General features: G+C 45.7%; 1 protein-coding gene across 7 annotated transcripts in view; it reads right to left on the reverse strand.

Moving 5' to 3' along the window:
- Nucleotides 1-19,661, reverse strand: part of PLCE1 (phospholipase C epsilon 1) — a 932,976-nt gene that overhangs the window by 453,621 nt on the left and 459,694 nt on the right. For all 7 annotated transcript variants that reach the window (XM_085605968.1, XM_085605952.1, XM_085605960.1 and 4 more), the window contains exons 4-5: nucleotides 18,555-18,700; nucleotides 15,166-15,424 (exon numbers count right to left, since the gene is read on the reverse strand). In XM_085605968.1, coding sequence (XP_085462094.1) covers nucleotides 15,166-15,424; nucleotides 18,555-18,700 — 405 coding nt within the window. The remainder of the gene's footprint in view (nucleotides 1-15,165; nucleotides 15,425-18,554; nucleotides 18,701-19,661) is intronic.

A 19,661-nucleotide genomic window follows, 5' to 3' on the forward strand; every position in this document is an offset into this window, starting at 1 on the left:
GCACAACACGGACAAGTCCAGACTCAATTGGGATAAACTTGGCGTTTCTGACCCATTACGAGACACTCTATGGGGCGCATCCAACGCCAGGCGCAGATGCTGTGACTGAGTTTCTGGCGCAGGCGAACTTACCAGTGCTGTCTGCAGCAGAAATCCATGACTTAAAAGCGCCGATTACCCCGGCCGAGATCAGAGTAGCTATTAAGTCCTTAGCCCGTGGGAAGACCCCTGGCTCTGACGGGCTACCCATCGAATTTTACTCCACTTTCTCTCCTCTATTAATCCCCAAACTACTTCAACTCTATATGACATCACTAGCAGAAGGGAGGTTGCCCCCTACCACTCGGGAGGCGATCGTCACATCCCTCTTAAAGCCAGATAAAGATCCCTTAGATATGTCATCCTACCGGCCTCTATCGATCCTTAATACAGAATATAAAATTCTTAGTAAACTCCTCGCTAACCGCCTTCTCCCACTTCTTTCGCGGTTGATCCATAAAGACCAATGCGGCTTTGTCCCACGGCGGAGTACATCGCTGAATCTTTGGCGCTTTCACGCCCTCTTGCATGCCTCAGGACTCCGACCACCGAGGGCAGGGTGTCTATCCTTGGACATATCGCAGGCCTTCGACACTCTAAGTTGGTCTTATATGCTGGAAGTGTTGGCTAAAATGGGCGTTCCCCCAGAACTGTGTGCCTGGATTCAACTGCTCTACACCGCCCCCACGGCCAGGGCGAAGACAGGTTCGATTATCTCCTCGGCCTACCCTATCTTTCGGGGTACGCGCCAGGGTTGCCCATTATCGCCTATATTGTTTATTTTGGCGCTTGAGCCTTTGGCCCAGAACCTTAGGCGGGCCATGGTCCCCCATGGCATTCAGATGGAGGTTGTCCTGCCTTCAATCTCGCTTTACGCAGACGACATGCTGCTGTACTTTCGTGATCTCCAGGCCGACATGAGGGAAGTGATGGATCTTTTTCTTCACTTCGGGGAGGTTTCCGGGTTGCACCTCAATGCTTCTAAGTCCGTAGCCTATTCCTTCAGTGGCACGCTCACGGCTCCGGAGCTACGTTTTGGGCCTTTGTCCTTCAGGGTGGCACCAGTCACTTTTAAGTACTTGGGGATTAATATATTTCGGTCCGTGCCAGATATCATAGCAGGCAACCTGGTACGCACAATCTCTTTCATACGTTCCCAAATTACATTTTGGAATACATTGCCTCTTACCATCGCGGGGCGGGTAGCGATAGCTAAGATGGTGATGCTGCCTCTCCTGCTTTACCATTTCGTCAACATCCCGGTGGTATACCCTGCTTGGATCTTTCGAGAGTTGGATACCCTGCTGGTCTCGCTGATCTGGGGTCCAGGGAGGCACAGGGTAGCATTAGCTAAGCTGCAGCTCCCGAGTGGCGCCGGCGGTATGGGAGCACCCGACTTTATGGCATATTGCATTGCTGGTCAGCTGCAGTGGTTGGCCTACTGGCTGTCCGGGAAAAACCTGTTTGAAATCGGCTACACCCCGACCCAACTAGCGCGTGGTACCTTGCAGTCGTTGTTGTGCCCCGGTGCCCCATGGCCATCGGATCCCCCGGCCCTACTGAAGATAGCGCTTCATTATTTGACAAGGGCATGTAAGTATGCTAAAATCCAAAATCCATATTCTCCCAATATACCTCTGTGTGGCCTCCCCACGAGGCAGGGAATTCTGAGTGCCGAGCGATTACGGAATTGGACGCAACAGGGGGTGGAGACAATAGGAGCCTTTTTTCAGGAAGGCAGTTTGATGCCCCACGTGGACTTTGTGAGGGTGAACGCGGTACCCGATACCCAGTTTCTGTTCCATGCGGCGATCTCCCGGTATATTCGGGCACAGTGGCAGGCGACACCTGTAGAACCCTCAACATTTCACCTCCTGCGCTCCCTCCACATAATGGGCCATGGACGTTTCCTGGTTCGTTGGCTTTACCAGGGCCTCCGGGAACACACACAGATCTCCTTGGCTCCTCTCAGGTTGCGGTGGGAAACAGATTTGTCCCGGGCATTTAGTGATAGAGTGTGGACCTATATACTGGAATACCCTAAGAAAGTGTCCCGCAATTGCAGGTTGAAAACTATTCAATTGTTTGTCCTCCACAGGGCTTACCTTACACCCCATACACTAAGTAAGATGTACAATACAGCGGTTGCGGCCTGTCCTTGATGCCCGGCACCGGATGCCGACCTGATGCATATGCTGTGGCTCTGTCTGGCGCTGCGGGGATACTGGGGTAGGATAACACAAGTCTTAATTACAATCACTGAGCGCCCCTCCTGGGACGCAGCAGAGGCTTGTTTATTGGGCCGTTTACCGCTCCCCCTTAAAGCGAAACTGTTGCGTCGTTTTGCCAATCTGACTTTAATGCTAGCAAAGCGCCTGATAACACAGCGTTGGAAGTCTCGTGCCCCACCGCGTGTAGAGGCCTGGGGGGAGGAGGTGTTGCGCTGGTCGGTGGTGGAGCGAGAGGCCCTGCACCATGAGGAGAGTCGGGGGCTGCGCAAGCGTCCTATATCCCTTAAATGGGCACACTTGACTGAGCTGTTTAAAAGTGAAATGGGGGAGGGGGCTGCAGGGACCAATCCCCAGAGTTCCCCTGTATGAGTCGGGGTACATGTCAGCGGATAAGATTGGTGATTGATGGAACCTGTCCCCTGGCACTGGGTGATGAAGTATCCCGAATGATTGAAGCCACTTCCCGGTGGGTGGTGGTTTACGCCTCCCCTCCTTACTCCACTTATTTTCATTCATCTAGTTCTCCCCTCTTACTGCACTGTTCTGCCTCCTCCCTTCCCCTGCCGCACGCTTAGGGAGTGGTCTCCTTCCCCCCCCACGGGGAATGCTCTACGGCTACGGCATGGTTTGGTTATGGTGGGTGGGTTCTGGGTGGGATTGGGAGTTGGGGGGGGATGTTGGGTGGGCACCGCTCCCCGTGGGTAAAGTATCTTGAAGGATGGTTACGTAGTACATAGCAATGTGCATGGTTGGGGGCCTTTCAGGCCGACCTGATACATTTTATTAATGTATTGATAAAAATACTACACTATTTACAGGTTGGCGCAAGACGCCTGCGATGTCTCCTCTGCCCTATATGTAATTAATGTGATTAATGCAGTTTGTAACTCATTGCTCCTTCTAATGAAACATCTTAATAAAGTTTGTTTAAAAAAAAAATGTATTGTTCTGCTCTAATAATATACAGTGCTTAGATTCTACGGGGCAGCTGGCACGGTACAATCATCGCCCGCAAACTCATGAGGGGTTGGGGGGGGGTGGGGGGGGGGGGGGGGGGTTCACACGTTAAACCTTATTCTTGTAAAATATCTTACTCAATAAAACGGGCAAGCTGTCTTTCCTCTTAGTCGGATCATGCCAATAGTTATTTCTTTACATTTGTATCAGATTATAGTTTTGGGTACAAACTACAAGTTAACCAAAGTGCCAAAACCCCTAGAAAGATCACAGGAGTATCTCCAACCTTTTGGCTGAACTTCTCAAGAAATAGTCCTCAAGATTTCTTTGCTGCAGATCGAGGAGCTAAATTGTACTATGCTAAATTTGTCGAAGTCATAAGACCACAAAGCATATTCAGTCTCAATCTGACATGTGGCAAAGTTAAAAACATGAAATCGTAATCCTGTTCACACAAAGAAAAACACAGAACATTCAATGACACTTGTGAAAATACCAATCGGATAAAAACCAAAGCTGCCAGCTGGGACTCTAAGAACTGCCCCCAACTCACCTAAGGACCCTTTAAAACAGTCTAAAAACTCCTAATCTCAGACGGAGGCAATGCTAATGTGCATTTCTCACAGGAAACAAAATATTTTCAATCAGAAAGTTCAGCAAAAGAGAAAACTCTGTGGCAAAAGCTAAACCCACCAATGGCCCTAATTAAGCAGCGCCGACACACTATATATAGCCAGAGGCCACTTCAGTCCTTCCACATCGAGGAGAGGAGGAACACAAACATAGGTGCAGCAGCGGAGATCACGTATCAGTAAGAGTATGAATGTGTGAATGAATGTGTTGTTTTTTCCTTTTCAGGTACTTTGAACCTGGTTATCATGGAACTTCATATATGTACCACTTAGCAACTGCCAACACGTTGTTAATACCAGACATTGTCGTTATTTCTCCTCATTTTTCATTTTCAGTGCTGGACCAAAAGGGGTCTCCTGCCCTCACCCTCCTATGGGGCACTCTGTCCCATCTTTAGGGTAAGCAATGTGGAGGTACACTCCTCCCGGTTTGTTGTAGTCACAGATGACTGACACTAAGTTTTTCACTTGTAGCCACTCACAATTAGCTATCTGCGCATGAGGCAGAGTGTGAATTCAATTATATGCTTTGTGCTTTGTTTCACCACACAAACTGTTGTTTTTCTTACAGGCACTTGATACAAAGGCCATTTTGTAGTGGAGTGTGATCCTGTCACCCCACACAGTGGATACCCTCTCACCACAGTTTGGTAAGAGTGGAGCCCTCAGTTCTTTCACTTAGGTCCTGATGAATGCCGCGGACCCTACTGGGCCACCTGGCAGAAACATGGCGACCCTATTGATATCGGTGGGGGTACAATAACATCCCCAAGGTACCGATTACCCTATGTTTTAATACCATACAGATGCCAGCAATATTATATTAACTTGATGACTGTAATGGCTTTTTAACTCACTTTTTTCTATAAGGGCCCCCAATTAGTTTAGAATTGCATCCCTGTCGTCAAGTGTATGCCCACCCTCTACCAAACCAAGTTTTTAGAGGGCGAGGACTGGTCTATGATGAAGCATGACACTTGGTGGTGTGTGAGACCAGTTCTTCACTTTTTGTGAGACAGCTACACTCACTAACCTAGAAACATTTGCACGTAGATCACCCTGCTGGGAGCAGCTCTGTTATGTTTAAACATTTATGTTGGAGGCTGCTGACTCACAGTACCACGTGCCTCTGGTTCCCTCACCCCAGATATACTCTGGGCTTTGTGTTTACACAAAAGCTAAACTCACCCTGAACAGGCAACTACCCTGACTGTTTTTCAGGTTACTTCCCTCTTGAAATGACTGGCCTCCACATAATCCATATGTTCTTGCATAACTACAAAGGAAGTAAATAGCTCTCAGGAAAGTTAAACCTGCAGCTTGGGAACATGACTATTTACCTGGATGGCAACTCGCCTCCTTATGAAATTTATTCCCCCACATATTTCAATATTTTAACCTTTCGTTCAGGCAGCTAAAAAGTAAAAAATCTCCTGCTGAAATGTTTTAGGATGGAGCCAGAGATTTCAAGCAGTTATCAACCTACAGCAGGCCTCGTCATTTTAAGTAAGGCACTGGAAAAAGTAGTTACTATATACCTGCATTAATACTTCAAGCAGCATTCTTTACTTGATTCTAAGCACTAAGGTTTTCAACCCACTTTAGGGTTCTGATATGGCACTGTTCGACATGACGGAGAAGCCCGGGAGATGCCTCAATTTCCTGAACGTTCATCGCTGGAACGAAGTGGTGATTGGCAGGTCATAAGTTTAAATCCCAGCAAGGCTGACTCCGTCATCCATCCTTCTTAATGTAAGTAAAGTGAGTAACAGTAACTTGTGTTATTTGCAGTGCGTAGAAACAGCAGTACTGTGGTATGAAGCTCTATATGAAAAAGTACCACACAGTTCTGCCACTAAGACTAAAATTAATGTATCTTTTATATATGAATGGGAAGCATTAGTGAAATTGGGAACCTTTCTCTCTGTATCAACGATTGAGACATGTGAAGATACACAGGGCTCTTGGTTGCCATTTCTCTTGAATATTTATATAGGATCTCTGCAGCTTCCTAACTAAAGCTGGGGACTATCCTACCGTATATACACATCAAACCGACTATGGTCCTGTATGGCAGTGTCCCAATCAATCTGACTCTCTGTCAGGGGATTCGTCGTCTCCCCTCTGCCCTTTGATATTTACCCTTGGCCACTGAAGACGGTTTTCTCAATCATGCAATACGTCTTTTCTATTGCTTTGCGGACCTCAACAGAATGACACTACTATACTGGCTGGCCTTAAACTAGTAGCTAAGTGGCTTGCTACTACTGGCTTAAAGATGAATGAATCTTTATTTGGGGCCATGTCACTTCTAAAGCATACATCTTTGGGCAAACGACACCAAGACTGCTTTGCTACCGATTTGGTACCGATTCTACAGTTGCAAGCAAAGTACGCAATCTAGGTTCTGGTGGTAAACTGGATCGAGACTAAATGCCTAGGATAAATCTGTAGCTAAAAATACTTTCTTTAAATTAAAACAGTTCAAATGAGCACTACCATTTTTCTCGACCTTACAAATGACGTGTTCACAGGAGCTCTAGTTCATTCTAAAATGGATTATGTGAATGCAATAAATGTCTACCTTCCAGCCTGCCTGTAATACCATCTTCTGGTCCTCAAAAACCCTGCTATCTGACTATATTCGACCTCACTATGCGTGCCCCTGTATCCATCTTCACGGGATCTTTGCAATGATCATCTGTGTTGCTAAGAATAGCCGTCATGGTTATTTGATAGATGTATAAATGCCTCGACACCTTCAAGGACAAAATATGTGTCTTGAATCTCTATCGGACATAAGATTATTAATCTTATGCTGCCATTTTATGGAACAAATATCCACTAGAATCACTTTTGTGTTATTTTCAGAAAAACTATAACAAAAACTAACTATTCATTAATGTCTTAAGTTCAGCTCTAAAATTCTATTCCTTCTGCCACAGCAATAGGCACCAGTATCCTTTTCTAGCACCTAGACATGCTATGGCGTGCTTCCCCCCATTACACTATTTTTCAGTACATAAAAACAATCTCAAGGGATTTATTATATAATAGCTGGTGTAGGGTAAATCACAGTAAATTAAGATTTTTCTGTTTGGACAAAGGAACAACTAAGAATGCCAAAGTTCAAAAGCATGGTTCCTTTAATTTTTATAAACGCATCACACTCATCTATTGTGTAAATCAGGGTGTCATTCTGGATGAACACCTCGCTATGAAACCCTAACTTGACTAGATTTCCAAAAATATTTTTTTCCACTATCGGCCCATGACCTGCTTTTTTGCTGCATGACATAGGCACGTTAGTGAATCCTAGGCAAAACTAAGCAACGTCACTGCATTTTGGGCAACATGTATTCCAATTTAGACAAGCACTGAACTGGTCTAAAGTCTAAAGCATTAATCATATTCAAATAGTTTGGGTTTTTTGCATGAAGATGCTATTAACTGGACCACGGCTTACTTGACTAATAAATTGCTGCGCTTCAAACAATTATAATACAAAGATCCCCCAATAAATAACTTTTATGTGCCATGAGAGGTACAGGAATTTTTGACTTGGATATTCTGATGCTTGAGCGTCTTGGGAAGTAACCCATCCTTCACCAAACTAAAATCTTTTTTTGTCAAAGTCGGTTTTCATATCCCTAGCGTTCTTCCATCACTACAAGAGCTAGAGAAATTGCACAAACTTACAAGCTATATGGAATCAATCATCATTATCACTGCCGGTCAATCAGATCATTTGATGATATCGGTGCGGGCAAACACTCTAGACCAAAGGCAAGATGAAATATAGAAAGCTCATCTAAAAAAATTAAAGATGTACCAACTGCATCAAAACTCAAGCTCAGGCGCTCTTGCAGTTTTGAGGGAGTGGTATTATGTAGCAATCAGGAGAAATGGTCTCAACAAGCGAGGGATGCATGATGGAGGAGCAGGAAGGCGGAGGATAGCCAATCCAAGTTAGACCCCTGAGAAGGAGCACCTTTATTGAAAACACGAACCACACACCGCCTCTGCCCTTCACAGACCGGAGAATCTCAGCATCAAGAACACAGAACCGTTCATCTATTTCCCTTATCACCGTTTGAAGCGTATTTCACAAGAATGGGGTTACAATTGGGTAGCCACACTGCAGTTTGCTTTGTTTTTAGGCACACACAGGTAGATTGAAATATGGCTTTGAATATAACTGCCCTGCCATTCTTTGACTTGATGGCACCATTTTAGAATTAAGGTGTTAGTGTGCACCTATGTTTAAAGTAGAACAGGGCACGTTTAAATCTTTTGCTCAGCAGGCTAAATATCAGTAACCATTTAATGCTTAGATTAATACATATTTCATAGTCTTCTTAGTTTCACAGGGTGAATTAACTGAGCAGTGAAGAACAAGTTACTTACCATTGGGAACCCTTTATCTGGTAGAGACTATATCTAGCCTCAGATTAATTCAGACGGAATCTGGAAGACATTTCATGAGCAGTACCCCTGTGCGCCGGTAGGTAATATCGATTGGCTCCGTGTATGTCCTTGGAAGTGGTGTTGCAGTACCTCTATAAGAGTACGCTGATGTCACTATCTATTTGCTACTTTTCACACTAGAAGTGCAGAGCCATGAAGAACACTGATCACTGGTCCCCTGTCTCTAGAAACCTGTTCGCAGAGCAGGAGGATGGGTGGGTCTGTAAGGAATCTAAGGCTAGATATAGTCTCTACCAGATAAGGCGTTACTGAAGGTAAGTAACTTGTTTATCTGATAGAGACTTCTAGCCACAGATTCTTTACCTTAAAAAGATACCCATGCAATACCATTCCCAAAGGAGGGCTTGCAAACCAATTTCAAACGAGAAAGTCCTGCAGGACCGAACGGCCAAAGTGCTCATCCCTGTGGACCGGATTGTCCTGGCAGTAATGTTTGGTGAACATGTGTAGGGAAGCCCATATTGTTGCATGGCAGATATCCAGGCATGGAACTCCACATGCTAACACAGTGATGGCAGCTTTATCTCTGGAGCTTGCTCCTTGGTCAGTGCGTTTTGATGCAGAGCACAGCCTATCTGGAGATGGTCTGATTCTGCACTGCCCGACCTTTCTTCGTACCATCATACCCCACGAAGAGTTGGTCGTCCACCCGAAACCGTTTCGTGTGATTAAGGTAGAACGACAACACTCTTTTTGGGTCCAGAAGGTGGAGTTGCTCCTCTTCCTTAGAGGGATGCAGAGGAGCAAAAAAGGCAGGTATGGTGATGGACTTACCTACATGAAAAGGAGTGACCACTTGACAGAAACGAGGTCCGAGTGTGTGGCACTACTTTGACAGGTTGGGCTTAGTGGTAAGGCGGATTAGATAAGGCCTGCATCTCATCCACTCTGTGGGCAGATGCAATGACCACAAGAAAGGATGTTTTCAAGGTGAGAAGCCAGAGGGGACAATTGTGTAGAGGCACGAAAGGTGCGCACATCAGAAAAGTCTAAACCAAATTAAGGTCCCACTCAGGCATAATGAATGGCGAAGGAGGGAAGAGATGAGTAAGACTTTTAAGGAACCAATGGACAGTAGGAGATTTGAACAAATAAGGCTGGTCAGGCGACCTCAAGAAGGCATGAATGGCAGATAGACAGCCCTTAACACTGCCAAGAGCAGAGCCCTGCTGGGCAAGAGAACACGCAAAAAGCAGAACCTCAGAAAGAGGGGCTGAAAGGGGATCAAAAGAATTTTCTGAACACCATGCCACAAATTTTTTCTGGTGTACACCGTCTTGGTAGAGGGAAGCCTGGCTTCCAAAATAACATTACAGACGATGGGAGGAAGGTCAAAAGCTGTCAACTGTCGCCAATCAATCTTCACACAAATAGGCGGAAAGTGGACAGGTTCAGGTGGAGAACCTTCCCCTGCTGCTGCGACAGAAGATCTAGCTGAAGGGGCAGCCTGATTGGGGGATCAATGGCCATGCTCAGTAGCTCGGGATATTAGACTTTCCATGTCCAATCTGTAGCCACAAGGATGACTTGGGCCAGGTCATTCTTGATAATTCTCTGGGAAGGAGTGGTATGGGTGGAAAGAAAAACAGGCGGCCCAAGCTTCACTTGAGATGAAAAGCGTCTCTGAGAGTGTGCTGCCTTGGAAACTCCAGCGTGCAATACTGCAGACATCGCATGTTTTCAGCAGTGGTGAACAGATCTAATCAAGGCTCTCCCCACTGCTGAAAGACCTTGCACCACTTCCGGAAGGAGATGCCATTCGTGATTCGCTAGGCATTTTCGGCTGAGTTTGAATTCTCTGGTATTCAGAGAACCGGCAAGATGTTGAACCACCAGAGAAACACCAAGGCATTCCAGCCACGTCCAGAGGCACAGGGCCTCTTGACAAAGGGTCCAAGAACCCACCCACTCTGTGTTGTAGCACCACACAGCGGTGGTGTTGTCCATGAACACTTGCACAAGCCTTCACCTGATGGAGAAGGAAAAGTCTTTTAAAGCCAGTCAGATCGCTTGGAGCTCCAACAGGTTGATGTGGAGTCTGGATTCCCCCAGAGACCAGAGTCCTCTGATCTCTACCTCTCCCAGATGGCTGCCCCACCCAAGGAGCGACACATCTGTCACTACTGTGAGATCTGGTTAGGGAAGGTAGAGGGGCTTGCCTCTAAGCCAATCACGGTTCATTAGCCACCACTGCAGATCGCTCGCAGCTCCCTCCAAGATCTGGACCAGGTTGGAGAGATTTCCCATATGCTGCGCGCCCTGAAACTTCAGGTCCCACTGCAGAGCCCGCATACGCCATCTGGCATGTGTCACCAGCAGGATGCAGGAGGCCGTGAGGCCAAGCAGCCTTAGGGCCAGTTTCACTCAAACCCAGGATAGAGGCGGAAATATCGGTATTATAGCCTGAAAATCTCGGACCCACTGCCGGGAGGGTATGCCTGAAACTTCACTGTGTCCAGAACAGCTCTGATGAAAGAGAGCAACTGAGAGGGAGTCCGGTGTGACTTTGGCACGCTGATAGTGAACCCCAGTGAGTGCAGTAGGTTTGCCGTAGTCTGGAGGTGGGAGACAACAGCCTGGGACGAGCCCGCCTTCAACAGACAGTCGTCTATATTGGGGAAAACTGGCACCCAAGTTCTCCGCCGATGAGCTGCAACCACCGCCATCATCTTGGTGAACACCCGAGTGGTGCTGATAAGGCCAAAAGGGAGTATGGTGAACTGAAAATGCACGTGGTCTACCGTAAACCGCAGATAGCACCAATGGGCAGGCAGGATGGGTATGTGAAAATAGGCGTTCTGCAAGTCAAATGCTACCATCCAGTCTCCAGGGTCCAGAGCAGACAAGATCTGAGTCAACATGACCATTTCAAATTTCTCCTCCTTGAGGAAGAGACTGAGGGTTCGGAGATCAAGATAGGACAAAGGCCCTTCTCATTTTAGGGAACCAGAAAGTAACGGGAATAACAACCATAGCTTACTTCTTGTTTCCGAACCCTCACTATGGCCCCTGTGGCCAAGAGAGCCGTGACCTCCTCGTGGAGAATGGACGGATGATCGAGCATCAGTCGATCATGAGACGGTGGCATGGGGAGAGGGGTAGTCTCAAAGGGGAGGGAGTAGCCCCTTTGGAGAATCTGCAAAACCCACTTGTCTGATGTTATGGACTGCCAGCAGGGAAGGTGAAGGCAAATCCTGTCACCAACTGGATGCCCATGGTGGTTAAGGGGCAGACTAGGAGGGTTTGGAGACAGTTGCAGTGGCAGTAGGGGCCACCTGAGCCAAAGTCACTATGCGTACGGCGCCCTCTGCCATGCAGAGGCTCGGGAGCCTAAGGGACAGTGGCTGGACTGGAATTGGTGCGACTGGAAGCCCCTTCTCAAGCCGCAAAAGGCCGATTGGGGTGGACATGAGCCGCAGACAGGCCTAAGCAATGCCAGGCTGGCAGAAGAAAACATCTTCTTCCCAACTAAGTCCAGCCTCTTGGATTCCCTATCCAGGGGAGTGGTAGGGAAAGCATCTTGTGAGGTGAAGGCTTGAACCACCAAGCTCTCAGGGGTAGGGTTTTGAGTGAGGAAGTTGGGGTCCTTAGGTGTTGGGTGACGGCGGGGTGATTGCGGCGTGCAATCGTCCTATTCACAGAAGCCCATGTTGGGTTTGGACCAGGTACCCAAAAGGACGTCAGCGAGGGCATCACTGAACATGAGTAAGGGCTCCAAAGCGGAGACTCCCGGTTGCAGCACCTTCGTCTGGAGATTAGTCTTGACTGCCACCATGGGCAACTGAAGGTCCAGGACCTCAGCCGCCCTACGCACCTCCATTGTGTATGATCCTTGATAGCCACGGTAGGGGGAGAAAGCAGACCAGCATCTGGAGAAGTATTCAGGCCGTTGGCCTCACCAAGGTCCTCACACCAGTCCACACTCTGTTCATCATAGGGCTGGTATTCTAAATGTGCCAGCGACCCTTCCCAGCCTTCCCTGAGTCCTAGCTGATGAAAATGAGACTGAAGGTCTGATCTGAGAGGCAAGACTCCAGCTGGCGGAGTCAGTGCCGGGTGATGATCCTCTGGCTCCGTGTCAGGGATGACGATGGGGATGGTGCCGCCGGGAGGGTTGGGTGCCAGCAGCACCTAGAGAACTGGCACCAAAAAAGGTTGAGATGGCTTGACGGGCATCAGTCCAAATCCAGGAATGTATCTATGGGGCCCTGCTGGAGTCGCCGGCGTGAAACCAGAGGGGGGCCCCCTTCAACCCTGCAGAACCGACGGTGAGTCATCGGGGTAGGACTGCTCAAAAATGAGGCACACAGTTTCAATGAATTTTCTTAGCTGAGTAGGGGTTGATTAGGGACGACATGGAGTCGACCTAGGTTCTGGAAAATGAGGCTTAGAACGCAGAGGCTCCCTCATCTCGTCAGCCGATGGACAGGGAGAAGTCGAAGAATGCTTTGACTTCTTACTCTTCTCCTTATACCTTCTACCTGAATGTCCCTACGACTTTGGGCAGGACAAAGAGGAATTCGGTGTTGCATTCCGGGCAGCTAGTAGCTTCCGGGACCTGTCCTTCAAAGCCTTCGGAGCCATGGCCCGGCAATCCGAGAACGCCGTGGTATCGTGGTCACACTCCGGACACCAAAGGCAAACTAGGTGTGGGTCCATCGCCGACATCAGCCAGTGACTGGCGCTACAGAGCTTAAAATCCAACTTGCACATGGACATCCTCGACACACCAGGAGGTACATCTCAAAAGAAGTCAACAAAAAATTGAAAAAAGGCCTGGCAAAAAGTGACAGAGGGGTAGCTCTTCTGCAGATCAGCTATGGCACGGAAAGAAAAGAACTGACGTCAGCATGCCTCGGTTGTGCCTGTATGGGTACCACGACGTCACTTCTGGCATGCACGACGTCGACAAATGTTGAGGAGCTGATCGACCACACCTACCGGGGCGCAGTGTTACTGCTCATGAATAATCTTCTGGAACCAGTCTGACGCCTGAGGGAAATTCTAAGGTAAAGAATCTGCCGCTAGCAGTCTATCAGATCATTCTTCAGTTTTAGTTCTATCTTTTCGAAATGTTTTGTGTCACGTCTATTATTGGGTTGCTTCATTCAGAACTCACATAACCACAAAGGCGAATGGCGCAATTAATTTAGTCTTCAAGTGGATCAATAACTGCTAATTAGATGGAATAAAATGAATCAGCACCTTTCCCATGCACTAAGAACCTTTGCAATTATGTGAGTTGACCTTATTTGCCATTTTTTCTCAACACTTCCACATTGTTTTTTGTAGACACAGATTTACATAGTTAGGTTCCTTTTTTGCCTAAGGTAACTTTTTCACGTTTGATGGTGGTTTATACAGTTTCCTTCTTTGTGGTGTTTTAGAATGTGCTAATACCACTACTGGTAATTATTTTAGGCATGCAGGTTCCTGGCTATAGCACTATTCAGATTTTATCAACAAAGGTTGTTGACTAACGCATTATGGTGTTCTCTTCTATAAAAAAAATAATCATCCATGTATGTAATGAACCCCTTAGAAATGACTGCACTTCTGGATGAGCACAACTAAATTTTGGAGACTTCATACTCAACAAACTGTTTATAAATGATGACATTGGTAAAAGAACAAATGCAATTTTGTACTGTTAATGTGTGCTGAAAAATGGTGGACTCATTAATTTTTCTTTAATGATGGTTCAATGATATAAGCTTACTGTAAATATACACCGACTTAAGTCCTTGAATTCTTTGTTTCATGCTTTCACAGTTGAGTTTAAGCACATCAATTCATTCATTTTGATTATTACCTGTACTGATATTGTATGGGAATGTGTATTTATACTACAAAAGTGTAGCGATAAAATGCTCCATGTGGACCGAGGGATGAGTGGTCCATGAACCAAGATTTAAAACACTAGAAAGAAAACAGTTTTAAATCACTTATAAACGTAATTAGAAGTAATTCCAGTAAGGGGTGGTTTTCTCTTCATTAAGCTAAATAAGTATTCCCAAGTCATGTTCTCTTTAAGTAATATTGAAATAAGGAACAAAAAATAAACACATATAAAGGAAAGCAGACTAAATACTATTTTAGGAGCCACTAAATTGTAGGAATAAAAATATATTATTACACTGAGTTATTCATTAAAAAACATTATTCTAATATACAAATGTAACCAAAAATCACAAAAGGGGCAAAATGTAGAATACCAGAAAATGACATGAAAATGTTGAAGAGCAAGGTATGGATGGAAAAAAGGTTGTGGGCATCGAATCAATTAGTTAGCACAAACCATATTGAAAAAAACATCAAGGGGCTTAGCATACAAAAACATATCAAACTGTCTTAACAGTGACTAATTGTAGTGCTGGAGCAATATGCCCTTGGATAATGGAGTCAACTGAATAGTCCATTTCAGCTTGTGATTGCACATATGACTGATTGATATATGTGTATATTGTAATGATGGACTTTATGTTTATTGGGTTTAGGTTTTAAAACCTATAGTGAAAACACAATAAAAAAGATATTTAAAAAAGTATCAATTTGCAGAAGACACAGTGAACAATGCCCTTGTAAAGACAAGTCCCAACATAGTAAGAAAAAACCCCAAAGAAAAACGAAGGAGCAGAAGTTTATCACTACACAAGAGTGTGACAAAGATATGCCTAGCTACTATTATGGTCATAGGACTTCTTCTGGGATCATTAAAATCATTTAAAAATTCAGGAACCAGTCTAAAAAGTTTCAGGGAGATAGGCAATATGATTTTACAAGACATTTACAACCCAATATGCCAATTATGAATTTACCTCAAAAGCTTCATTTTGAGAATTGTACACTGGGCAAAGTTTCATGAGGGTGGCTGCTCCGTCAAGAACTTCACAGAGCTCCTTTAAAAACACCCCACAGAAGGGAATCACTTTGCAGCCTGGTATATTCACTGCTCTGTTTACGATTTTTCTGTATTCTGATGAGGACTCGTGATGTGCCATAGCATCTTTAAGACTCCGCATGGTTTCGATATCGGTTTGGTCCATGAACTGCCACATTTTTAATACCTTTCTTGACCTATATGAAATAAAGAAAATAGGCAGTCATTAAAAGTAAGGTGATTAAGGTTGCAGCATACAGTTAAAATATAACTACAGTACTTGATTAGTTGCTCACCAGGAAAATACTTTTTGTTTCCAATAAAAACAAAAATATAAAGTGAATTCCAACCATGTATAGATACTTTCTATTGTAAAGTCTCATGCATTATACTGGCAACGTTCCTTGCTATAAAAAGAAAATATTCAACATGTAGCGGCAAAGCACATTTTCGCCAACAAAAATTACAGTAAAAAAAAAAAACAGTCCCCCCCTTCCTTTCATCTTTAACCATAGGTACAAAGTCATGTACATGAAATTGCTAATGGGCAGTTTCAAAATACAGACCGGTTCAAGAATAGGCTACTTTAACATGATGCAGTGTTTGGTGTGACCCCTGCCTCTCTACCTACCATGTCCGCTACACCCAGAGAGCAAAATGCTGAAGCCTTCGCTCTCCGTATGCTAATATGATCGGTAAACCTGAACATGTATATTTAAATGCTGATATGGTCATTCTGCCCTTAGACTGCAGCGAGAAACTTGTTAATTGTAGTCTGTGCTACTTACCAAGTTTCAAACATTATATTTATATATATAATTTAGATATATTTTCACTTAAAAAGCAAAGGTACAGAGACGTTAAGAGATAGGTTCACATTCTAAATATACAAAACCATAGAAACTCACCTGTTAACTTTCCGTTAATACATCCTCCACCGTGCATAGCCTTCGGCCAACCCCGTATAACTACCCAACCCGGCACCGCCTTCTGCTGCGCATAGCGGGCGCTGGCTGCCCGAGGCCCTGTTTTAAACAAATGAGGGAGGGGAAAAGGCAGCCCCCCCTCCCCGGTCGATCATAGCCACGGGGACCCCATCCCCCGGGGTCAGGCCTTAATTCAATGGGCGAGGGGAGCTATGTGCCCCAGCCCCAGAGACCCCATCTCCCCTGGCCTGACATGAAAATGTTTTTATTTTTAAAAAGGGGGGTGGGGGGCGGACCACCTCGATGAGCCGATTTAAGCCCCAGAGACCCCATCACCCGGGGGCCCAGCCATGTGTTCTGGGTGCCCCGAGGGCACACAGTGTGCTATGGGACTGCAGGGGAGCCTCAAGGCCCCTGCTGCCCCAGCTGGCTCCTGGATCCCGACTCCTGCGGGAGCCTGCATTGCTCCCGCAAGCAGTGAGCTGCTTGAAATAGCATATTGCGTGCAGGGAAACAGATGAAAACTCCAATTTCTGAACACTGGAGCTGTTTGACAGCTCTGGCTTGCAGAAAGCGGAGTTATACTTGATTTTGCTTGGTGGGAGCTGACAGGCCCCCCAAGGGCTAAAAATGACAGAAGAGCAGGGGCCAGCGCTTTTTATTTTTTGTCAGTCCTGCACGTCTCCCGCCGAAAATAATAAAAAACATATGTGATTTTTTTTTGCCCTGCAGGATTCCCCCTACTCCTCCCCCTCACCGACAGGGGGAGTCTGGACCAAAAAGCTATAGAGCATTCCAGAAGAGTATCAACATTCAGGCACAAAAAAAAGGAGGTTCGGAATGGGCCGCTCAAATGCCTAGGTATCGGAACCCCTCAGTTTACCACCGGAGGCCCCACTCTGGTAATCGTGCCTCTGGCAATCACGATAAACCTCCCTAGTGGGAGGTTGATAAATTTGCGAGGATTTGTCAAATGGCAACAAAGTTATTGGCAAAATAAATAACGCTTTTCCTATGGATTTTAGGTCCTAACTATATATTGTGTTATTTTTCCTGATGAATTAACTTTCTGGTGTGTAGTGCCAAGATGCCACTATATGGTAAACATGCCCTTTGTAAGTTCATTCGTTCATTCATTCACCTTCGACATGGGAAAATATGAGTAGGCTTATACAGAATGATGGTTCATTGAGAAGTGTTTCATTTAATTAATTGTTGCATGCAAGGCTTCCCTCTTCTAGAAGATGTTAAAGTGATATTTACATCGGAATGGCAGCAATCTTTCATTAAGGACGAGACAAAGGAAGAATAAGGAGTGTAAGGAAGATATGGAGCCAAAGGTAACTGTACCCTTTTGCTGGAAACAGATGTGCCTTCAAACCTAGTGCCCTGAATTATTTACAACCACACTAACTCAGGGGCTGTGACCCAACAGTAATGGGCACATGTCTAATATACTGCTAAAATACACAGGAGGACAATGATTACCATATAGAGATGGGACAAAGCTCTTTTTTGATTTAGTGCATGAATATAAGTTGAACCAAAGGCGGTTTGGTTATTTAGATGGAACAGGAGTAAAGGGGTACGCAAACACATATGATACAGGACTGCAAGAAATATAAACACCATAAAATGAGAAAGAGAAAGCACAACAGGGTCGGCTAGCTTACAAACAATAATTGACCAATTGTTAGTCCTGAAAATTTCAGCTACTGAGGCAAATGCCTGGATTACTTATTGGTAATCACTATTTACTCTCAGCTAGCTTGTACAGAAACGTACTATTTGTACACATTAAACACAGAAGCCAAGTTCATAGACCAGTGCTTAAGCCTGCTGAGGTTTAGGCCAGGTGACATTGAGATATCTCCACAGTTCCAAAATAGGGTGAGGATGGAATAGCAAATTAGAAAAAGCCCTCACAGAACTCTAGTGTGAAATGTGGATAAACTGGGATACATGTCCACATTTCCAAAATGGGGCGCGGTTTGGACAAGCACCTGGTGAAAACCCGTAGAGAACAGTAGGTGTGAAATGTGGTTAAACTGATTAGGCCAAGCATCAAAGCCTAGGTAGCTTAAAATTCTGACCAAAGATAGGAACGTTCTTTGATCCAAATACAAAGTTAAGTCTGGAAAAATATTTGAGGTCTGTTCTTTAAACGGGTTTTAAAAGGCCAAATAAATATTTTATAATTAGGATAGATTTATTTACTTTACTTTAATTTACTGTTTGAAAATAATTCCTTAAAGCACCATTAAGAAACACGTTTTCACAAAGGTATTTCAATTTAAAATTTGTGAAATGTGTGCTTGGTTTTAGATGAGTTCTAAACTCTCTTTAAATTTACTACAAGACAATGTTGTCCCCTCTGTAAAGTTTAGCATTTAAGAAATACCTTAAACCAGCCAGGAATTCCATTACAGCATTGTAATTCCCCTTGTTCCAGCAGCATTTTGCAATATGTACCAAGTGTGAAAAGACTTCACGTTTTTCTTCCATAGAACCAGCAGTCAAGATCAACCAAGTCACCCACGAGCTAACCTGAAAGAAAAAAAATAGTAAACAAATGTGATTCACTATTACATCACCATGATTCTTGAAGTTTGAAACAAGTCAGCAAGACCGTATTACAAGTCACTTGAATATATGGAAATATGCAATTTCAAAATAAAAATATATCCTAGGGGGGAGGAGCCTAGCGCGCATCCAAGATGGTCGCGTGAGCACAGGGCTCCCCGGACCCTCTCTGCTCCTCGGAATTTATCCTGAGAATATCCTGACGTGGCTTATGGAATCTGGGAGATAAAGACCAGCTGAGCGTATATCTCTTTTCAAAACTCAAATCGGACCTGGGAATCCTGAGTTGTCGTCGTCGGAACTTTTGGGACCCACCCGACGGAGGTGACCGGGGTGAAGGTGACCCGAGGGACCGGGCTGCAATTGAACAACAGCGGCTTCAGCGCGGTGCCAGCTGCCGATCCACCACTTTCGGTTTCGGTTTTGCACTTCAGGAGACCGGCAGGGAGGTGCGCTCGGGGTGGAGAGGTGCTTCCTGGGCCTCTGCATGAGGTTTTCTTTCATCTGCCACTAGAGCGCCTATCGCCTCGGACCCCCTATACCGACATTTTGTGGTCTTCTTGCTGGTGCCTTACACCTCTTGATTGGAGGTCCCCTCGGGTGACTGTGTTCACATGGGGGGCAAAGGGGGTCCCGAGGGCCGCAAGACCAAGGCTTCCCTCCGCGGGGGGGCAGTCCAGAGCAATAACATGGACCGCTACACCCAGGGCAGGGGGCCCTCTGGCGCTGCTGGCCTCCCCTCGGATACTGCGGAAGGAGGCGCGACCGCCACTACGGAACTATCCTTGCAGGACATTATGGGCGCCATTGATGGCATCAGGGAAACCATCGCGACGCAATATGAGGCCCTGGCCCGTAAGATTGACACTGTCGCGATCGATGTCACCCTGATCCGGGCCGACCTCTCCAAAACTAACGAGAAGGT

This window comes from Triturus cristatus, chromosome 1_2 (assembly GCF_964204655.1).
Source record: "Triturus cristatus chromosome 1_2, aTriCri1.1, whole genome shotgun sequence".
Taxonomy (NCBI): domain Eukaryota; kingdom Metazoa; phylum Chordata; class Amphibia; order Caudata; family Salamandridae; genus Triturus; species Triturus cristatus.